Source organism: Mchenga conophoros, linkage group LG12 (assembly GCF_057382185.1).
Source record: "Mchenga conophoros isolate Kocher_MC1m ecotype Shallow Benthic linkage group LG12, M_conophoros_male_GT1.1, whole genome shotgun sequence".
NCBI lineage: Eukaryota > Metazoa > Chordata > Actinopteri > Cichliformes > Cichlidae > Mchenga > Mchenga conophoros.
In genome coordinates, this window is record NC_140537.1 from 26,082,450 (window position 1) to 26,097,411 (window position 14,962).

The 14,962-nt window shown below is 40.5% G+C and overlaps 1 protein-coding gene across 1 annotated transcript in view; it reads right to left on the minus strand.

The window, feature by feature from the left end:
* The window catches only part of fbxl17 (F-box and leucine-rich repeat protein 17), a 224,027-nt gene that overhangs the window by 23,961 nt on the left and 185,104 nt on the right, over positions 1-14,962 (minus strand). The window contains exon 10 of the mRNA XM_085294786.1: positions 1,229-1,371. Within this exon, the coding sequence (XP_085150912.1) occupies positions 1,229-1,371 (143 nt within the window). The remainder of the gene's footprint in view (positions 1-1,228; positions 1,372-14,962) is intronic.

Below are 14,962 nucleotides of genomic sequence, written 5' to 3' on the forward strand. Positions count from 1 at the left end.
CTTGAGGCCATGACACACAGATATCACTGATTTTATAATGACAAAATAAAAATGATGAGTTTCCAGCCCACTGAGCAGCCATGACAATAAATCTCTCCTCCCTCGTTTTTCTCCCTGCCAACTTGCACTTTTCAAAAGCACAGCAGGGACTTTTAAATGTGCTCCACTTAAAACCAAAATGAATACTGTAAAATGTGAAATGAAAGCTCATTAAACACACAATTATATTTACTATACTGAAGCCTGTCAGGATTGGGATGGTGTCCTGTGTTGTGCACTCTGCTACAGAACAAGACACCAGGTTCTCCAGTATCAGTACAGACTACAGTTTCTAGGTTAAGCCAGCTTTTCACTTTCCCTTCCTTGCCTGCCCTCATCCCACTCATGTCATCCGCGCTAAGTGGATGCATCTGTGTTACAGGAGCTCCACAAAACCAATTGGCGACGTGGGTGGAGTTGTTACCATGGCAGTAAAACTACATGTACTTTCATCCGGTTATGGGTTGGATAAGTAAGAGGCCAGATGTAAGTGTAAGGGTGACTTTGAAAAGACTGTCCCTCCTCTCACCCAGAGGCATCTCAGAGCAGGTTTGAGACAGGTCATCATGTCATTTTACTTCTGTTATCACCCAACCGTGTGACGCATGTATCACACAGACAAACTGGGCACGGGCTGCAGTTAGATACTCGACGTCCCACATTCAGACGCTTTTAAATTGGCCCTAACATGGAGCTTTTGCGTATTCATATCTATGTGTCTGACTACATCTCTGTGGTTGTTTATGCGCATTCATATTCGACAACCTTAAGATGGCAAAATACTTCATATACCACAAGTTTAACAAACCCCTAAAATATTGGTGTATAATGATCACTGATCAGGACTGCTTTATGGTAATATTTGGATTCAAACTGTTTTTGATCCCAGAATTGAAATTATTACAACTCTATTATGTATTTATAACATGCAATATTGACAGTAAATAGTTATTTCTGGAAGACATTGTTGTTTTTAAGAAAGTAATGGTGCAACTAATGATATCAAACTGAGCTAAAAACTGAACATGTTCATTTTAAGTTCCAGTTTTGTGTTTGTGAGAGCAAGGGCCTGAACTATAAAGCAAGATCAGCGTAGTCAGCGAGTTGGTTGCCAGATGCCTCCTGACCAGCCTTTAGGCTTGTGCGTACGGGCTCTAAGAAAGACAACGATATGAGTAATGTTCGTTACCTTGTCGCATCTCATGAGGCCCAAGTAGCGAAGGGACTTGCTGCTCTGAGCAATCTGTGTGGCACCCTGGTCCGTGATGTCTTTACACCAGCCGGCATCAACAGTCTCAATGGTGCTGCTGTACTGCCCTATAGCTATCAGAGCTGTTGACAGAGAAGGGGAGCAGAGAAGGGGAGGTGGGGAAGGAGGAGGGAGAGAAACAAGAAAACGTGTTAGTCTGACAACCTTTCTCATGCAAATGTGACAGCAGCGTCTTCCCACAGAGACAGAATTTGAAATGAAACCAGGGCACGTCATATGGCCAGCTGTGACACATAATTCTAGTGTTTACACAACACCTTGACAATATACACGCATGCCCACAAATCCTCGCATACACCCATGCTTGGTCAGACTTCGGCAGGATTCATCCATTACAGCACCGGCATGACTCACGGCACAGAAAGGGAACGACACCGTGCCAGAGTAAAGTGTGACTCCATGCCAGTGTACGATTTAATTTTGCTTGTGTGCATGTTTACTGCTGCCAGGGCAGAAACAAAATGCCAAGGTAAAGAGTAACCACCAAAAACAAATATCTCACAGTTTCTCTGGGCTTTGTTATACCACAGAGCATTTGTGCATACACCGCTTGCTGCATATACGTAAATACACATTCACACACTCGTAGCGTATCTCACAAGTGTTGTTCTTTTGATATTGTCTTCCTATGTTGACAAATTGCAATGCACAGCTGTCAAACACGATGACATTACATTCGCTGTAATCTACGTGTAGCTCCAATAAAGGCATACTTTGCTGCATTAACACACAAACACAGACAGACACAACAATCTTCCTCATCAATCTTTGACCCGTCAATTGTTGGGTAGATGGAGGAGACCTGTGCTCCACGAGTCGATTGATAGTGCTCCTCGGTGATCGATTGGCAGGCCTGGGCTTTGTTCTCCACTCTCACAACCATCACTAATGAGAGTGGGAAGGTGGGAGGAGGAGTGAGGGATGAGAGAAAGATGAAAGGAAGAGGGTAAAGACAAAGAGAGCCTTTGACAGCACCTTCAGATAGTTACTTAGCCCTGATGTTGTTTTCTCATTTGCAGAAATCCATTTTACGTCAAACTTTTTTATAAACAAGCTTCCTTGAACAAGGAAAAATTAACCCGTATGAACTTTCACTTTGAATCGGTTCCTCCCGACTTTTTCACTTCTATGACCAGAGTTAAAAACAAAAGAAAACATACACGAAGCACTTGCGCGTGCATGTATTTCACTGTGTGTTTGTGGTACAGAAGCTTTTTTTCCACTGGAGACAGGAAATGAATAATCTTATGCTTTTTTTCTCCACACTTTTAAACCTCTTTTCTCCTGTTACAGCCAGTGTATTGCACAGGCTTCTCTGCACGTAAGCACATGCTCCCAGGGACGAACTTGTGTACAGCATGTAACATATGTAATATATAGCTTTGGGTGCTTAAAGTACACCACATGTGGTTCCTGTTTGGGCTCTAGCATGCTCTTGGATGCCATGCATAATAGCAAATTATGGCTAAACAGGCAGTAACCCCGCTTTGAAGCTACAGTGTGTTTCATATAAAACGCACCGTGGGGAAGAAGAGTCAGTAGACCAGATGGGTGAAAAGAACATGAAGCTAGCATGTCATTTATTGACTAACGGCACCCTGGTAAAGTATGCTAAAAATGAAGACGCTGGTGTTTTCGTGAGTTCGCCTGAGCGTGTGAAAGATCGGAAAGACGTCGAGTGAAGGAATGGCTTCCCATCCAGTGCCCCTTGTCCTGTTCGATTACAGAATCCTAAATTTGATTACCTGGGCTTGGATCTTTCATCTTATGTTGAGACACACATATCGGTGCTGTTTAAACTCCCTTGCAGAGTCCGAGGAGATTTCTGAGGAAAAGGCAGATTAAATGAAAGAGGAGAGCTCCAAAGCTCAACAAATCAAAGAGAACTTTGCCAACACACATTTCTGCTTCTTCCCCTTCAACTTTAATTCTCGCAACTTAAAAAGGTGGAAAGATAGAAGCAGACAGATGCTTACCACTGTGAATATATAAGTTGTGCGAGTGACTACAATGTCTGCAGAACTGGACACACACAGAAATATTAAGTCAGATACCAGTACTGATATTTGGAGGTTTAAAATCCAATATATCAGTCAATGTTTTTTTTTTCCAGACACACAAACTTAAACAGATTTCTCAAGGATTTGCTGTGAGTAGTTATTTATGAATCCTTACTACATTATTACGACTATTCAGTTTTAAAATAATCTTGCTTTAGTCAGCTGATCCGACTTTGCCCGGATCAGCTGATTGTTGAGTGTGTCGATGCAGAGTGCCTTCTAGTAAACAAACTATGCAACATCAACATTCATAAGAAAGTTGAAGGGTGTTTCTCTCAACTCTTCTTCACTTCAGTTTTCATTTATTGGACATTATAAATGGTGATACCGATATCCTGGGAAATAGTTAATACCGTCCGATATATCAGTCATCTCTAATTGTCAGTGCATTACACAAATAATGTGTTGCAGTCACGTAGCGGCACACCACCTGCTTAAACTGAATTAAAATGTTTTTTAACAGGCTCCAGACTTTTTAAAGAAAACATATAGCAGTCAGAAATAGCTGCGGGGAGAAACAGAAGAGCAAATGGGACTAAACATCATTTTGTTAAGCTGTGAAGTTGGTAAACTGGAGAGTCAGATAATGCCTTTGTCAGAACGAGCCAAGTGTTAGGCTATTTAGACTTGTTTAGTACTCTATCAACAAGTTCATCTGGTTGCCATTGCAGTCTAATATGGATGTGTGTGCCGTGCTTCTCTTCCTCTTCCTTTGACTCTCTATCAGAAGACTATAAATTTCAGCTACTCCCGATGGCAAATGGAAACGTGACCACTTTTGAAATGACTAAAAGCTTTGAGCGAAACCTTTTAACTACAAATGAAGAGGTTTGTTCACATTGTCAGAGATAAAGAGTCTAAATAGAGCTTGGAGAATTTGTTTTGTAAGACAGTAGCCAAGTAACACAAAAAGATATGTTTTTATGTGTGACAGACTAGAAATGTAATTGTGTTTATGTCAAATATCTAACATAAAATCCTGAAGATTTAAGCACACAATAGTAGAACTTTTCAGACAGATGCAGAAAATCAATCTATACACTGCTGATAAAACACTTAACATGTAAAAACCTTCACTTCTCAAACGGCTGACTGCTACATCAGTGTGTATTAGTTATGCATTAGCCACTCATCTATTACAAAAATTTTTTTGCTTGTTTTTAGCAAATTGCCAATCTAAACATCATTTGATTGCAACAGATTTGAATGTGTGGAGAGTTTTGAATGATCCAATCTTTTATATAATAGTGGGACTTTAAAAGTAATCAGCACATTGAACTGGCAAAGTTAAACACTTGAAGCTTTTATACTGAAAATTGTAAGACAAATATGCAAAACGCTGTTGTGTTCCTATTTCTACCAACATACACTGTGCAGCATCATTTAACCGAAATTATACACTCGCTCAAAAGAAGTTTTATTCACTTTTTAGGCTCGTTTCTGCTAACTGGTAATTCGATGAATTGACATGTATCAAAAAAAATGCATACAGTTTTCTAAAACTTTTGACTGGCAGGGTATAAGAGACCATAGGAGCAGGAAATTGTCTTTCCTGACTGATAATGATTTTCTGTCTAAGAAATAGATGAAGCGATATGCAAGAGAAGTTAAGGTGAAAAAGAGGTTGAGGAGTCAGAGGAGAAAAGAGGGGAAAATCCCATTCTGGCAGTGTGAGCTGTGACTGAGTGGTGACTACACAGTCACAGACAGTAATGAGGACACACTCTGCTGCCCTGCCTGAAAATGGCTTTAGGATGTTGCTCCGTGTGTGCATGCGTAGAGGGATACTGACCTTAAATTCTGGATGTCATTCATTTTGAGCATAGCACATTTAACCAGTCTCCATCGACACAGAAGAAGCAAGTGGACGTCACATTTACAACCAAATGCTTCTGTTTATTTAAGTTCTCCTGGGATTTGAAACAACGTATCTTCTTGTCAATCAATCACCAAATCAATCATCAGGTCAATACAAGGAGTGTCATGCACCATTTAGTGAATTCAGGAATAGCATTTCTGTGTCGAAACCGCAGCCTTAACTCACTCGCTAAGACCTTTACAAACATTACAACTTTAGCCACAGGCTCAACTCACAGCCTTCAAGAAACCGCTGTGACAAATGTCGACCAAAGGTGAGCAACGCGTAAAACCGTAAATCTCTGGTGTACCATTAACTCCTACTTTATCTCCAGAAAGAGATTCATAACCTATTACTTTCTTACACAAGCTGTTATCAAATACCATGAAGAGCGGATTTATCTAAGAGTGGTTCTATACTAAGGTGAGCACACTCCTAACAGCAAGGTCAAGAACTGGTCAATCCTGTGATGACCGCAATGTGAGAGGAAACCTTCCTTAATCGGCTTATTCTCCTATCTCTGTAGGCCTACCTGACCTCAGAGTTTCAGGGGTTAAGCATCTTTTACAGGCTTATTAGATATTCACTTATTACATTTTCCTAAATGATGGTGTGCCATTACTGCTATCTTATTGCTTTAAAGCCATCCCCCATGACTGCCTCCAGTAACCTTATACACCATATTTTTGCCTCTGATGAAGACAGTACGCCTATGAAAGATGTGATGGTAGGTAATGACTTACTGTGGAAGCAGTGTGTGCATGTGAGATCTGTGCGTGTGTATAACTATGGCAGTAGGAACAACAGAAAAAGGCTTATTATGGCTGATGTATTCCAGAGAGCAGAACTGTCATGTCTAATGTTGAAGACATTCACTTGGGCCTTTGTGTGTGTTTAAAAACTTAACCTCAGCTTTGCCCTCTGCACCGTGCTGCTCAGTGCCCCAAACCAAAAGAAAACCCCTTTTCACTTCTCATCCGTTTATACTGTCCAAGTTGTACAAGATGCAATATTTTTTTAAATGCTATATCAATACTGACATGCACTTTCAAGAACGAGGTCAAGTTAGTCTCAGCTATTTTGTACTGTCTGACAATTCACAAAAGAAAGGTTAAATAATGGCCAATAGTGGTGCTCAGAAATCAAATACAGACTTGTCATAACTTGGGTTGGGCAATTCTGGTGAGACAATATAATGCAATGTAATGCATGTGTCTGAAATTGTATTAAACTTCTTTTTATATAGCATGAGCTTTGAATGAATTAGGACTTGTTAGAGCTACATACATAGATATGTAATTTTAGCATCAATATGAAATATATAGAGATGTATTAGCTGAGATTTCATGGCTGACTCTGACTCTGAAGTGTGACATGCACTGATTTTTGACGATTCTTAACCATAACACGACAACAGCATTTATCTGACAAAAGATATCTGTCAATTTACCTTTCAGGAACTAGCACTTACCATATACAGAGATCAGCTTTTAACAATGCAAAATTGTACTTTCATAATAAAAGAAATAAACTGTACAAACTTGCCCAGATTTTCTCTCACTTAAGCAACTGAAAATAAAATACTTTTCAACTAGAAAATACTAATAATTACCTGAAACCCCCCCTGCTGTACACCCAATTTAACTTATACATTTTACCTTAATAAATAAAAGCAGGTGCAACAAATTTATATAACTAAAAATGTCAACTACTTATAATTCCATCTTTTTGTACTTGTCTCCATAATTTGTCTTGTAACTGATTTGATCCTTTGCTCATACCAAGGGTGCTGTCAGGTGGCTAGCTCTGAGCTGTGGCTAGCTTTGTTAGCTTTTCCAAATTAGACATGTTGAGCTGGGTAATAGTGATTTAAGTTTCTCATTAGGTTTGTTGTTATGAATAATTTCCTGATGGTTCCTTTACAGTTCACTTGGTCAAACTTTGTGTCTTCCTCCTCGCTCACAATAAATAACTTGTTAAAGGCCACATGCTAATGACATGTTAGCATGTTAACATAAATACAGACTGTGACTTGATTTTAATATAAATGATGTTTCTACATTGATTTTAGTCCATAAAAGGTGCATTCATTATAGTAAAAGATTCCTACAATGTCACATGAACCTATTCATACATATTTAATTTGCACAGAAGAACATAAAGGAGTGTTTTTTTCTGTTAGTGTGTAAGTATACAGCTACATGTGTTTTTCAACAAATGTGTAATATGAAAACAATTTACTGACAGCAAAAATGTGAATGGGCTTTCCCAGGAGTGTGTTTACAGACACGTAAACATGCACAAGCACATAAAAAAAGTAAGGAAGCCTCCATAGCAAGATGCGGACATCACTTAAGTCCTTTGAAGCCTGTCTGTCCTGACTAAACACCAGCCTCGCTGTCTGACTGATTAGCACAGCATGCTCATCTTCAAAGTACCCAGGTCAAACTAACTGGGGTCACAGTGAGTGCCGAGACTAATTCAGTAAACAACATACCAAGGGAAGCATTTAAGAAACGCACGCATCGAAGGTGGGAAACAAGAGAGAGGCTGTCGCTCTGACCTGCGGTGAGCTGAGAATTAACAATTTTAAAACTTGTGAGAACCAGAGGGAACTGGAGAAGGCTTGTTGACAATCTCTTGATTAGACCGGAAAATGCCTGCTGGGCTGTGGTCTCAAACATGAACTTGATGTGGCAAAAAGCGAGCCATAACTTCCAAGTTAGATATAAATATGTAGAAAAAAAAAAGAGTGAGAAAAGGGAAGAGAAGAATGAATAAATGAGCAATGCAGAGGTTCTGTGAGGTGATGCTCTTTGCCCTGACATTTTGGACAAATGCAATCAAAGGCCAGGGGAACTGAAATCAGCCAGGCTTGGTAGAGAGACACAAGGGAGAGGAGGAACAGATTGAGTGTGACACAAGGAGGGAGAACACTTTGTGGTGGGACATGCTCGAGCTGGGAAATTAATTAGCCAGAGGGCAGGGAGAAGGTAGTGTGCGGAGGGCACGTGCATTTTTGCAATCAGCCTCTGATCTGATGCAAACCAGCTGCCACATGCAATTGTGCGGCAGTGTGCACTTATATGATTTTACGTGCTTTTTAGGGATGTGTGCCTTTCTCACAAAGAGGGACTTCTCAGACCCCGAGATGTTTAAGTGGCGAGGTAGAGCCAGTACCAAAAAAAAAAGAAAACGAAAAAGTGACTTTGATATTTAGTCTGATCTCGCATGTGAAAATAATGCACACGTACACACATACAGAGACTGTTTTAGTAGCTGATTTGCGATAACCTTGCGGCGAGGATGTGAAGTTTGAGGATTGGAAAGGTGAGTGAGTGACAGAAAGAGGGTGAGAGATAGAGAGGAAGAGTGATGAGCAAGGACAGATAGACAGAGTGAAGGGGTGATAAGGAGAGATGGCGCTATCACAGAGGTGACCTACAACAGGCCTTCCTTCACCAAATCTCTCTCTCTCTCTACTAGACATACACACACACACACACTCGTGCAAAAATGAAGCACTTAAGAGGCTGGCATAATTTTTCAAGACCTGAGTCAGCTGATCATATTACCAGTCTAAATCAGGAACTTGGTGGGCTCCTGCTCTGGATCCAAACAGACTTAATTGTTTTATTAACAATTTAAATACCCTTGACATTTACTAACACAAGTCAGTACCTGTGAAGTAGCGTTTCCTCCTCTCTCACTGTCAGTGCATGTAGATAGGTGCTAGCAAGGCCATTAACCCATAGATATTTAAGTGAAGAGCCTCAGGTGCTAAAACATCCCACTCTGGAGGCTGCAGCCAGATGTAAATGTGTAAACAGTGCATTCCTAAAAAGATAACAAAAAGAAAGATAGCAAAACTGTGAAAGCTATTCGTATGTGAGGAATGTGGTATTTTTGTAGCTCCGCATAGTTTTGTAGCCTTGTATTTTGTCGTGAAGTTTCAGGTATGTTCAAATGTATCTTTTTATGCTCAGCTATTCACTGTCCTTTTTGTCTTCAGATGAAACAATTCCCCAATCAACAAAGGAAGGATAATACTTTTTTTAGTTTTTGTTTTCAATGTTTCAAGGTTTTACTTCCATCACTTCTTGTGATGCATTCAAACTAAAGATGAAATGAAGTTTGAAAGGATCATAAAATACACACAAAGCCAGGCTAACAATAATGCATATTTATACCAGGCGGGGAGCAATGTGGACCAACTTTGGTTTTAAATAGGGACAGGAAAAAGCAAAATTGTAGGACTTCGTTGTAAATTGTGAAAATATATTGTTTTGTGTTGTTCCTAGATATTGGTTGAATTCCTTCTCGCATCATTCACTGCTGGGGATGTCCCTAACATGAATGAGTTAAAAACTTGTGTTTGATGTGAATGCCACAACTTAGTGGCAGACGATGCAAAGGTACAGAGTGGGGTTGCCGACTGCAGAGGCCAGTTCTCTGCTGATTCAGTAACTGCGGAGCTCCAAACCTCCTTTGGCATTAACATTAGATCAGAAACTGTGCGCCAGGAGCTTCAGCGGAATGGGTTTCCTGCATCGGTGGCCCAGAATCTTTTACTATTGTGATTTGTGTCACAGTATTTGAATGCACTGATATAATTCTGAGAAGATTATTAGGAATGTGTGATCAAAAAGACCTCCCTGCTCATAAAATTGCACAATTATTGCCGTGAATGTGATTTCACTGTGGTATCAAACAAAATCTTGATTTTAATATACTTAACCAGAACACATACAGAGTAATTCCAGTAAAAGAACCCATTAAATGCTAATGATAATCATTATCATCAGCGATCTCTCTACATCGACGGGTGGGAGGCCTTATTGAGAAAGGCAAATTCTGGAGCTCGGAGTGTTTTTTGTTGGGGATTCTTTGCTGTCGCCTGTATCTGGAAACCTTTTGGAGTTTTAGTGCTTCTTTAACAGCTTCTTCCTTCACTTCTAAACCGAACAATGTCTTCTCAGTCACACTTATGTGGTCACCTGCGTCTGACTTCTTTTAACATGGAGAGACGGGTGTACAGTCAGCTGTCACAAGTTCCTTGATAGAGATGGACCTGCGATCGATCACACGGTCTCCATGACAGTTGGGGGTTCTCCCCTCCTGCTGCCTCATTGAACCAACCCCCCCGTTGGCTGGACATCATCCTCTGGCTGCCCTGTAAGTGAGTTCTTTCTTGATCATGCTTTGTCTGGTACATGCCTCCCAGCGTTACCACAACTTGTAGGATTTCTGCCCCCACTGGAGTGTGTAAATGCTGAAATTAATACACTCACAGGTTTTGTTTGCATAGTTATTTGCATAAACCGTGTGGAGGTTTTATATGTTTACATCTTTCTTCTCCAAAGACAAAATCAAGAAAGAGACTACAGCCTCACAAAACACACAACCCGAGGTTCCCACAGCCATAAGCAGTAAAAGCAGGATATTAAGCCCTATTTCAAACCTACAGCACCTCTGCTCCAATGCACCTCTCCTATGAGGATATTAATCCTCCCCACCTTTTCTCTCTCTCTCATTACTCTTGCTTTCTCTCCCTCGCTCTCCCTCTCTCTCATTCCTTATTTTGGATTGTATACAACAGGGAAACTGCTATCCAATTCTGACATCACAGATGGAGGGGCATAAAGCTTAACAACTTCTTTTCAAAATGAAAATCCGAGCAAGAGGAGGAGAGGAAATGAAGATGGGGAAAGAGGAAAAAGACAGGTGGCCTCATATTCGCTGAACTGTGTGTTGCATGCATCTAACTGGAATTAACGTAGCATAGCAATAGTTATGGGTTTGGTTATGGATTATGGCTAATCCTTTAACATAGGGAGCAGGTCTTAAAGGTAATTACACGCTACTATTGGATCCAGAGCCCAGAAATGGGCCCCTTTTGCATCATTCCTATTAGGATCCGGAAGAAAACTAGCTGTTGATGCATACTGCTTAGAAAGAGTACAGGTTATCATACCGTAGTATTCTCTGCCAATCCTAATGCGATCTGAACTTGTCTGGAAGGTGAGAGAGAAGAGAGCTTTTAAGGAGATCTCATCTGTTCTTTCACTGTAGTGTGGCTTGAGATACAACAAACAAGCATTGAAAGCTAAATCATTATGACTGCAAAATAATTTATCATAGAAAAATAAACAAAATAGCGAGCTGTTCACCCACATGGGGTGAAAATGCGATTAGCAGCATCACTCGGTGCAGTGAATATTATCCAACACAAAGACGATGACAAGCACACTTAATGGTTTTTATTTTAGTCCTCTACCGTGCCACACCTAACCCTTTTTATTACCCGTACCGCCTCTGAAATACCCCTATGACCCTGTCTAATACACACAGCGTTCCAAGTGCCACTAAGTCTGTGTCTATGCCTTATCTCAAGTCTTTAACAGTCCACTCAGTCCACTTTAACCCAGCGGGAAACATTAACCAGACATACACTTCCTCTTTCCATACCCCTGACAAAACCTTCCAAATTGTTATGATCACTAGACAGTGTGTGTCTGTCTGTGGTTTTCGTTTGTGTATGAATTGGGGCCTACTTAGCCCCTGAGACAGCCCTAAAACAAATGCCAAAATACCAATTTCTTGTACAACAATTTGTTTACTTGACCGTTAATAGCAGGCAGACCCACCCAAAGAAAAGGCTCGAGTCTTCACTTGATCCTAAAACCGATAAGAAAAACGACCCACAATGTTGCGTTGACTTTTAGACAGCAGTGCGATTGAATCCAACTTTTTTTAAAATGGATATGCCACGTCTCCTTGAATTTCAGCAACATGACTTCTAGTTTTTTGTAAGTACGTGAACCTAAAACAAAGGCCTTATGTGTAACATATTGTGTGAAGCAAGTATTTCTTTTTGTTTGTTTGTTTATTAAGGAGGTTTTAATGAAAGTACCAAAAGAAACTGCGTGTAAACAAGCCACCAAGGACATCCTCAATGTTGTGATGTCACAATGATCACTGTCCTCCTTTAATATGTTGTTTCAATAGACTAAGTAAGTAAGTAACACTGAAAATTTTAATATGCCGGAACTATTTTATAGAAAAGTGATTTTGAACCTAAAACTATCACAACATTGAAATGAAGCAGGAGTTTAAACATGTTGCACTTTTATTGCTTCAAAAGATAACAAGAAGCAGTTATCAATGAAAAGTTGCATTTGCATTTAAAAAGAAACAAGTGTTACTTTCTTATCTCTCTATGTTGTGAGTTCAGTCTCTTTTATAGAAACTCCTAATGACTCATGAGTCTATAATAACACTTAGTCAGGTCTCACCAAAAGCTCGACAGTAAAGTTTAAAGCCGCTGCGATGTTTTCTGATCAATACCTGGCCATAACTCAAATCACACGTCAAGTGCCATTACTGTATACACTGCACACACTCCGCCAAAGCGCGCGCACACACACACACACACACACACACACACACACACACACACACACACACACACACACACACACACACACGTGTACATTTTCATGAGCTTAGACAGTGTTTTTGATCAATACCTGGCTATAGATCAAACATCTTTTTCAGTTTATGGCTAACCTTTCCCAAGGCTCATTTCAAATGCACACAGAATAACTCATGTCTTACTCGAGAATGCTGCTTTGACGGCGTCTATGAAATTGATAAGTGCTCTTAAATGTAAAATGACAGTTTAAGAACCTTGTTTTCAAACTGCGGCACAGTCGGAATGTCCCATAAAAAACAAAGCACTTTTATTCAAGAGGTAACTTCATAGTCAGCGTAAGAGCCAGAAATACACAATAGACCAAATTTTGTGCAGCTAAAGAGCCATGTGAGAGTTTGTCTTTGAAGGATAATTTGCTCAAATCTAACAAGGAGAACTATAAGAGGTGTGCTGGGAAATCACTTTCCCTCATATTATATGTAGAACAAAGGAAATAGATATGTTTGTGTCATCATAAATGTTTCATCTACCTGAATATTACTGATCTGCCCGAATGTTACAGGAACGTGCTGACAACTGCAATGGGATTGTAGTTTAGCTTAAATCTAATCAACCGAGAATCTTATTGAGGAAAACTTTTTAAATTAAATCACCGTGCAATGAAAAATACCCTTTTGTTCTTCATTATCGAAAATTCTCCCAAAGCAAACAAACAGGCACCTACTATGTGTTTCTGCTCATGTGCTTTTTATTACTTTTTCTAACAAGTGGGGCTGTAGTAGACGATGAGGCTGCTTCTGCCTAAAGATCAGATAGCAGTTTCGACAGAGTCATTTCCTTTGATCCTTTTGTCCATCCTGCACTGACCTCTCCCGTCATTTATTCGATTCGCTTGGCTCATCATCTCCATTCATTCACGTCTCTCAATCCTTGCTCTCAATCCTTCCTTTCTTTCCCCTCTAATGTTTTCTTTACCCTCACCTCTCTGATTTCCTCCCTCTGTCTCTCCCCCTCCTCCTGATCCTCTCTCTAAAGGATGTTCCTGTGTTCAGGGTCGCTCTACCTCCTTAGTAGCCGTGTTGACCTTTAGCTTCTTTACGACTAGGGTCAACGCCTGTCGCCATGGTGTTTAACATCCCTGTGGGAGGCCATCTGCGTGCATGGGTACAGTGTGCAATTCAAACATACAAATTATTTATAATGTCAGAGTCATGTGAAGTTGAACCTTTACGTTGCCTTTCATCTTCCGCAAGGGTCACGAGCAAAGACAAACAGCAGCGTGTGACAAAGCCTCCCCGCTGTTTGCATCGTTTTCCTTCCTCCCTCCCTCAAAGTTTTTGTCTTTCCTCATCTCCCACCTCCTTCCTTGCTGTATAAACATATTTGATTGCTAACTTCTATGTGACTTTCAACTGAAAGCTATTGAGTTACACGACCACAACAGAAACACGTCCCACAATGAGAATTATCCTCCGTCATGATGGTCGTAACCTGTGACTGTGAACCGATGAAACGAGGAACTCAGTGGAAGCGAAACACCAACAAGACATTTTCGGGTATTCACGTTTTTGTCTTTAACAGTCTCAATTTCATCAAGTGAACATGTGGTAGTATGTATGTCACGAAATGTGGGCTTGCATTGTATGTGACAGCAATAGTAGTTACTCGGTTTTAAACAGTGCAGCTGGCTGCGGCAGTTGCTTAACACCCCAATTTTTTAAAATAGAACTAAAAAATAGAACTAAACATTTTTTAAATCTCCTTTTATTTTTCTACATAAGTACGTGATTTTGTAGCAATGTGTGTCTGCACACTACTTTGATTTTTCTCTGTGTGTGGACCTGGCTCTCAGAGTGTATGCATGCGTTTCCACAGGGAGAGGGTGAGCTTAGGGAGGCCAAACACTCAATGGGCAAATGATACAAGTCCTGCACTCCCCCTCCATAAATTACCAGCTCATTACAGTAATGCAGCCCATTTAGCATAGAAAGAGGGGGAGGGTGGGTGGGGGGAAGAGATAGATATAAGGATTGCAGAAAAAAGTGGTGGGTAGCAAGATGCATAAGGGGTGGAACCATTGAAGCATAAATGTCAAGGGGGAGGACAGGGAAGGGGGGTGGGGGGTGCACAACAGGAAATTAAGGAAGGAAAAAATCAGAGGAGGAGAGGGTGAGGGAGAAAAACAGGAGCAGAGGAGGAAGAGTTTGCTGGGATGTGTTTAAGGAGCTTTTCAATCTCAACAGAAGTGCTTTTCATTAGGTTAAAACCTATCATCTATGCTACTGCAGGGAAAAAACAAT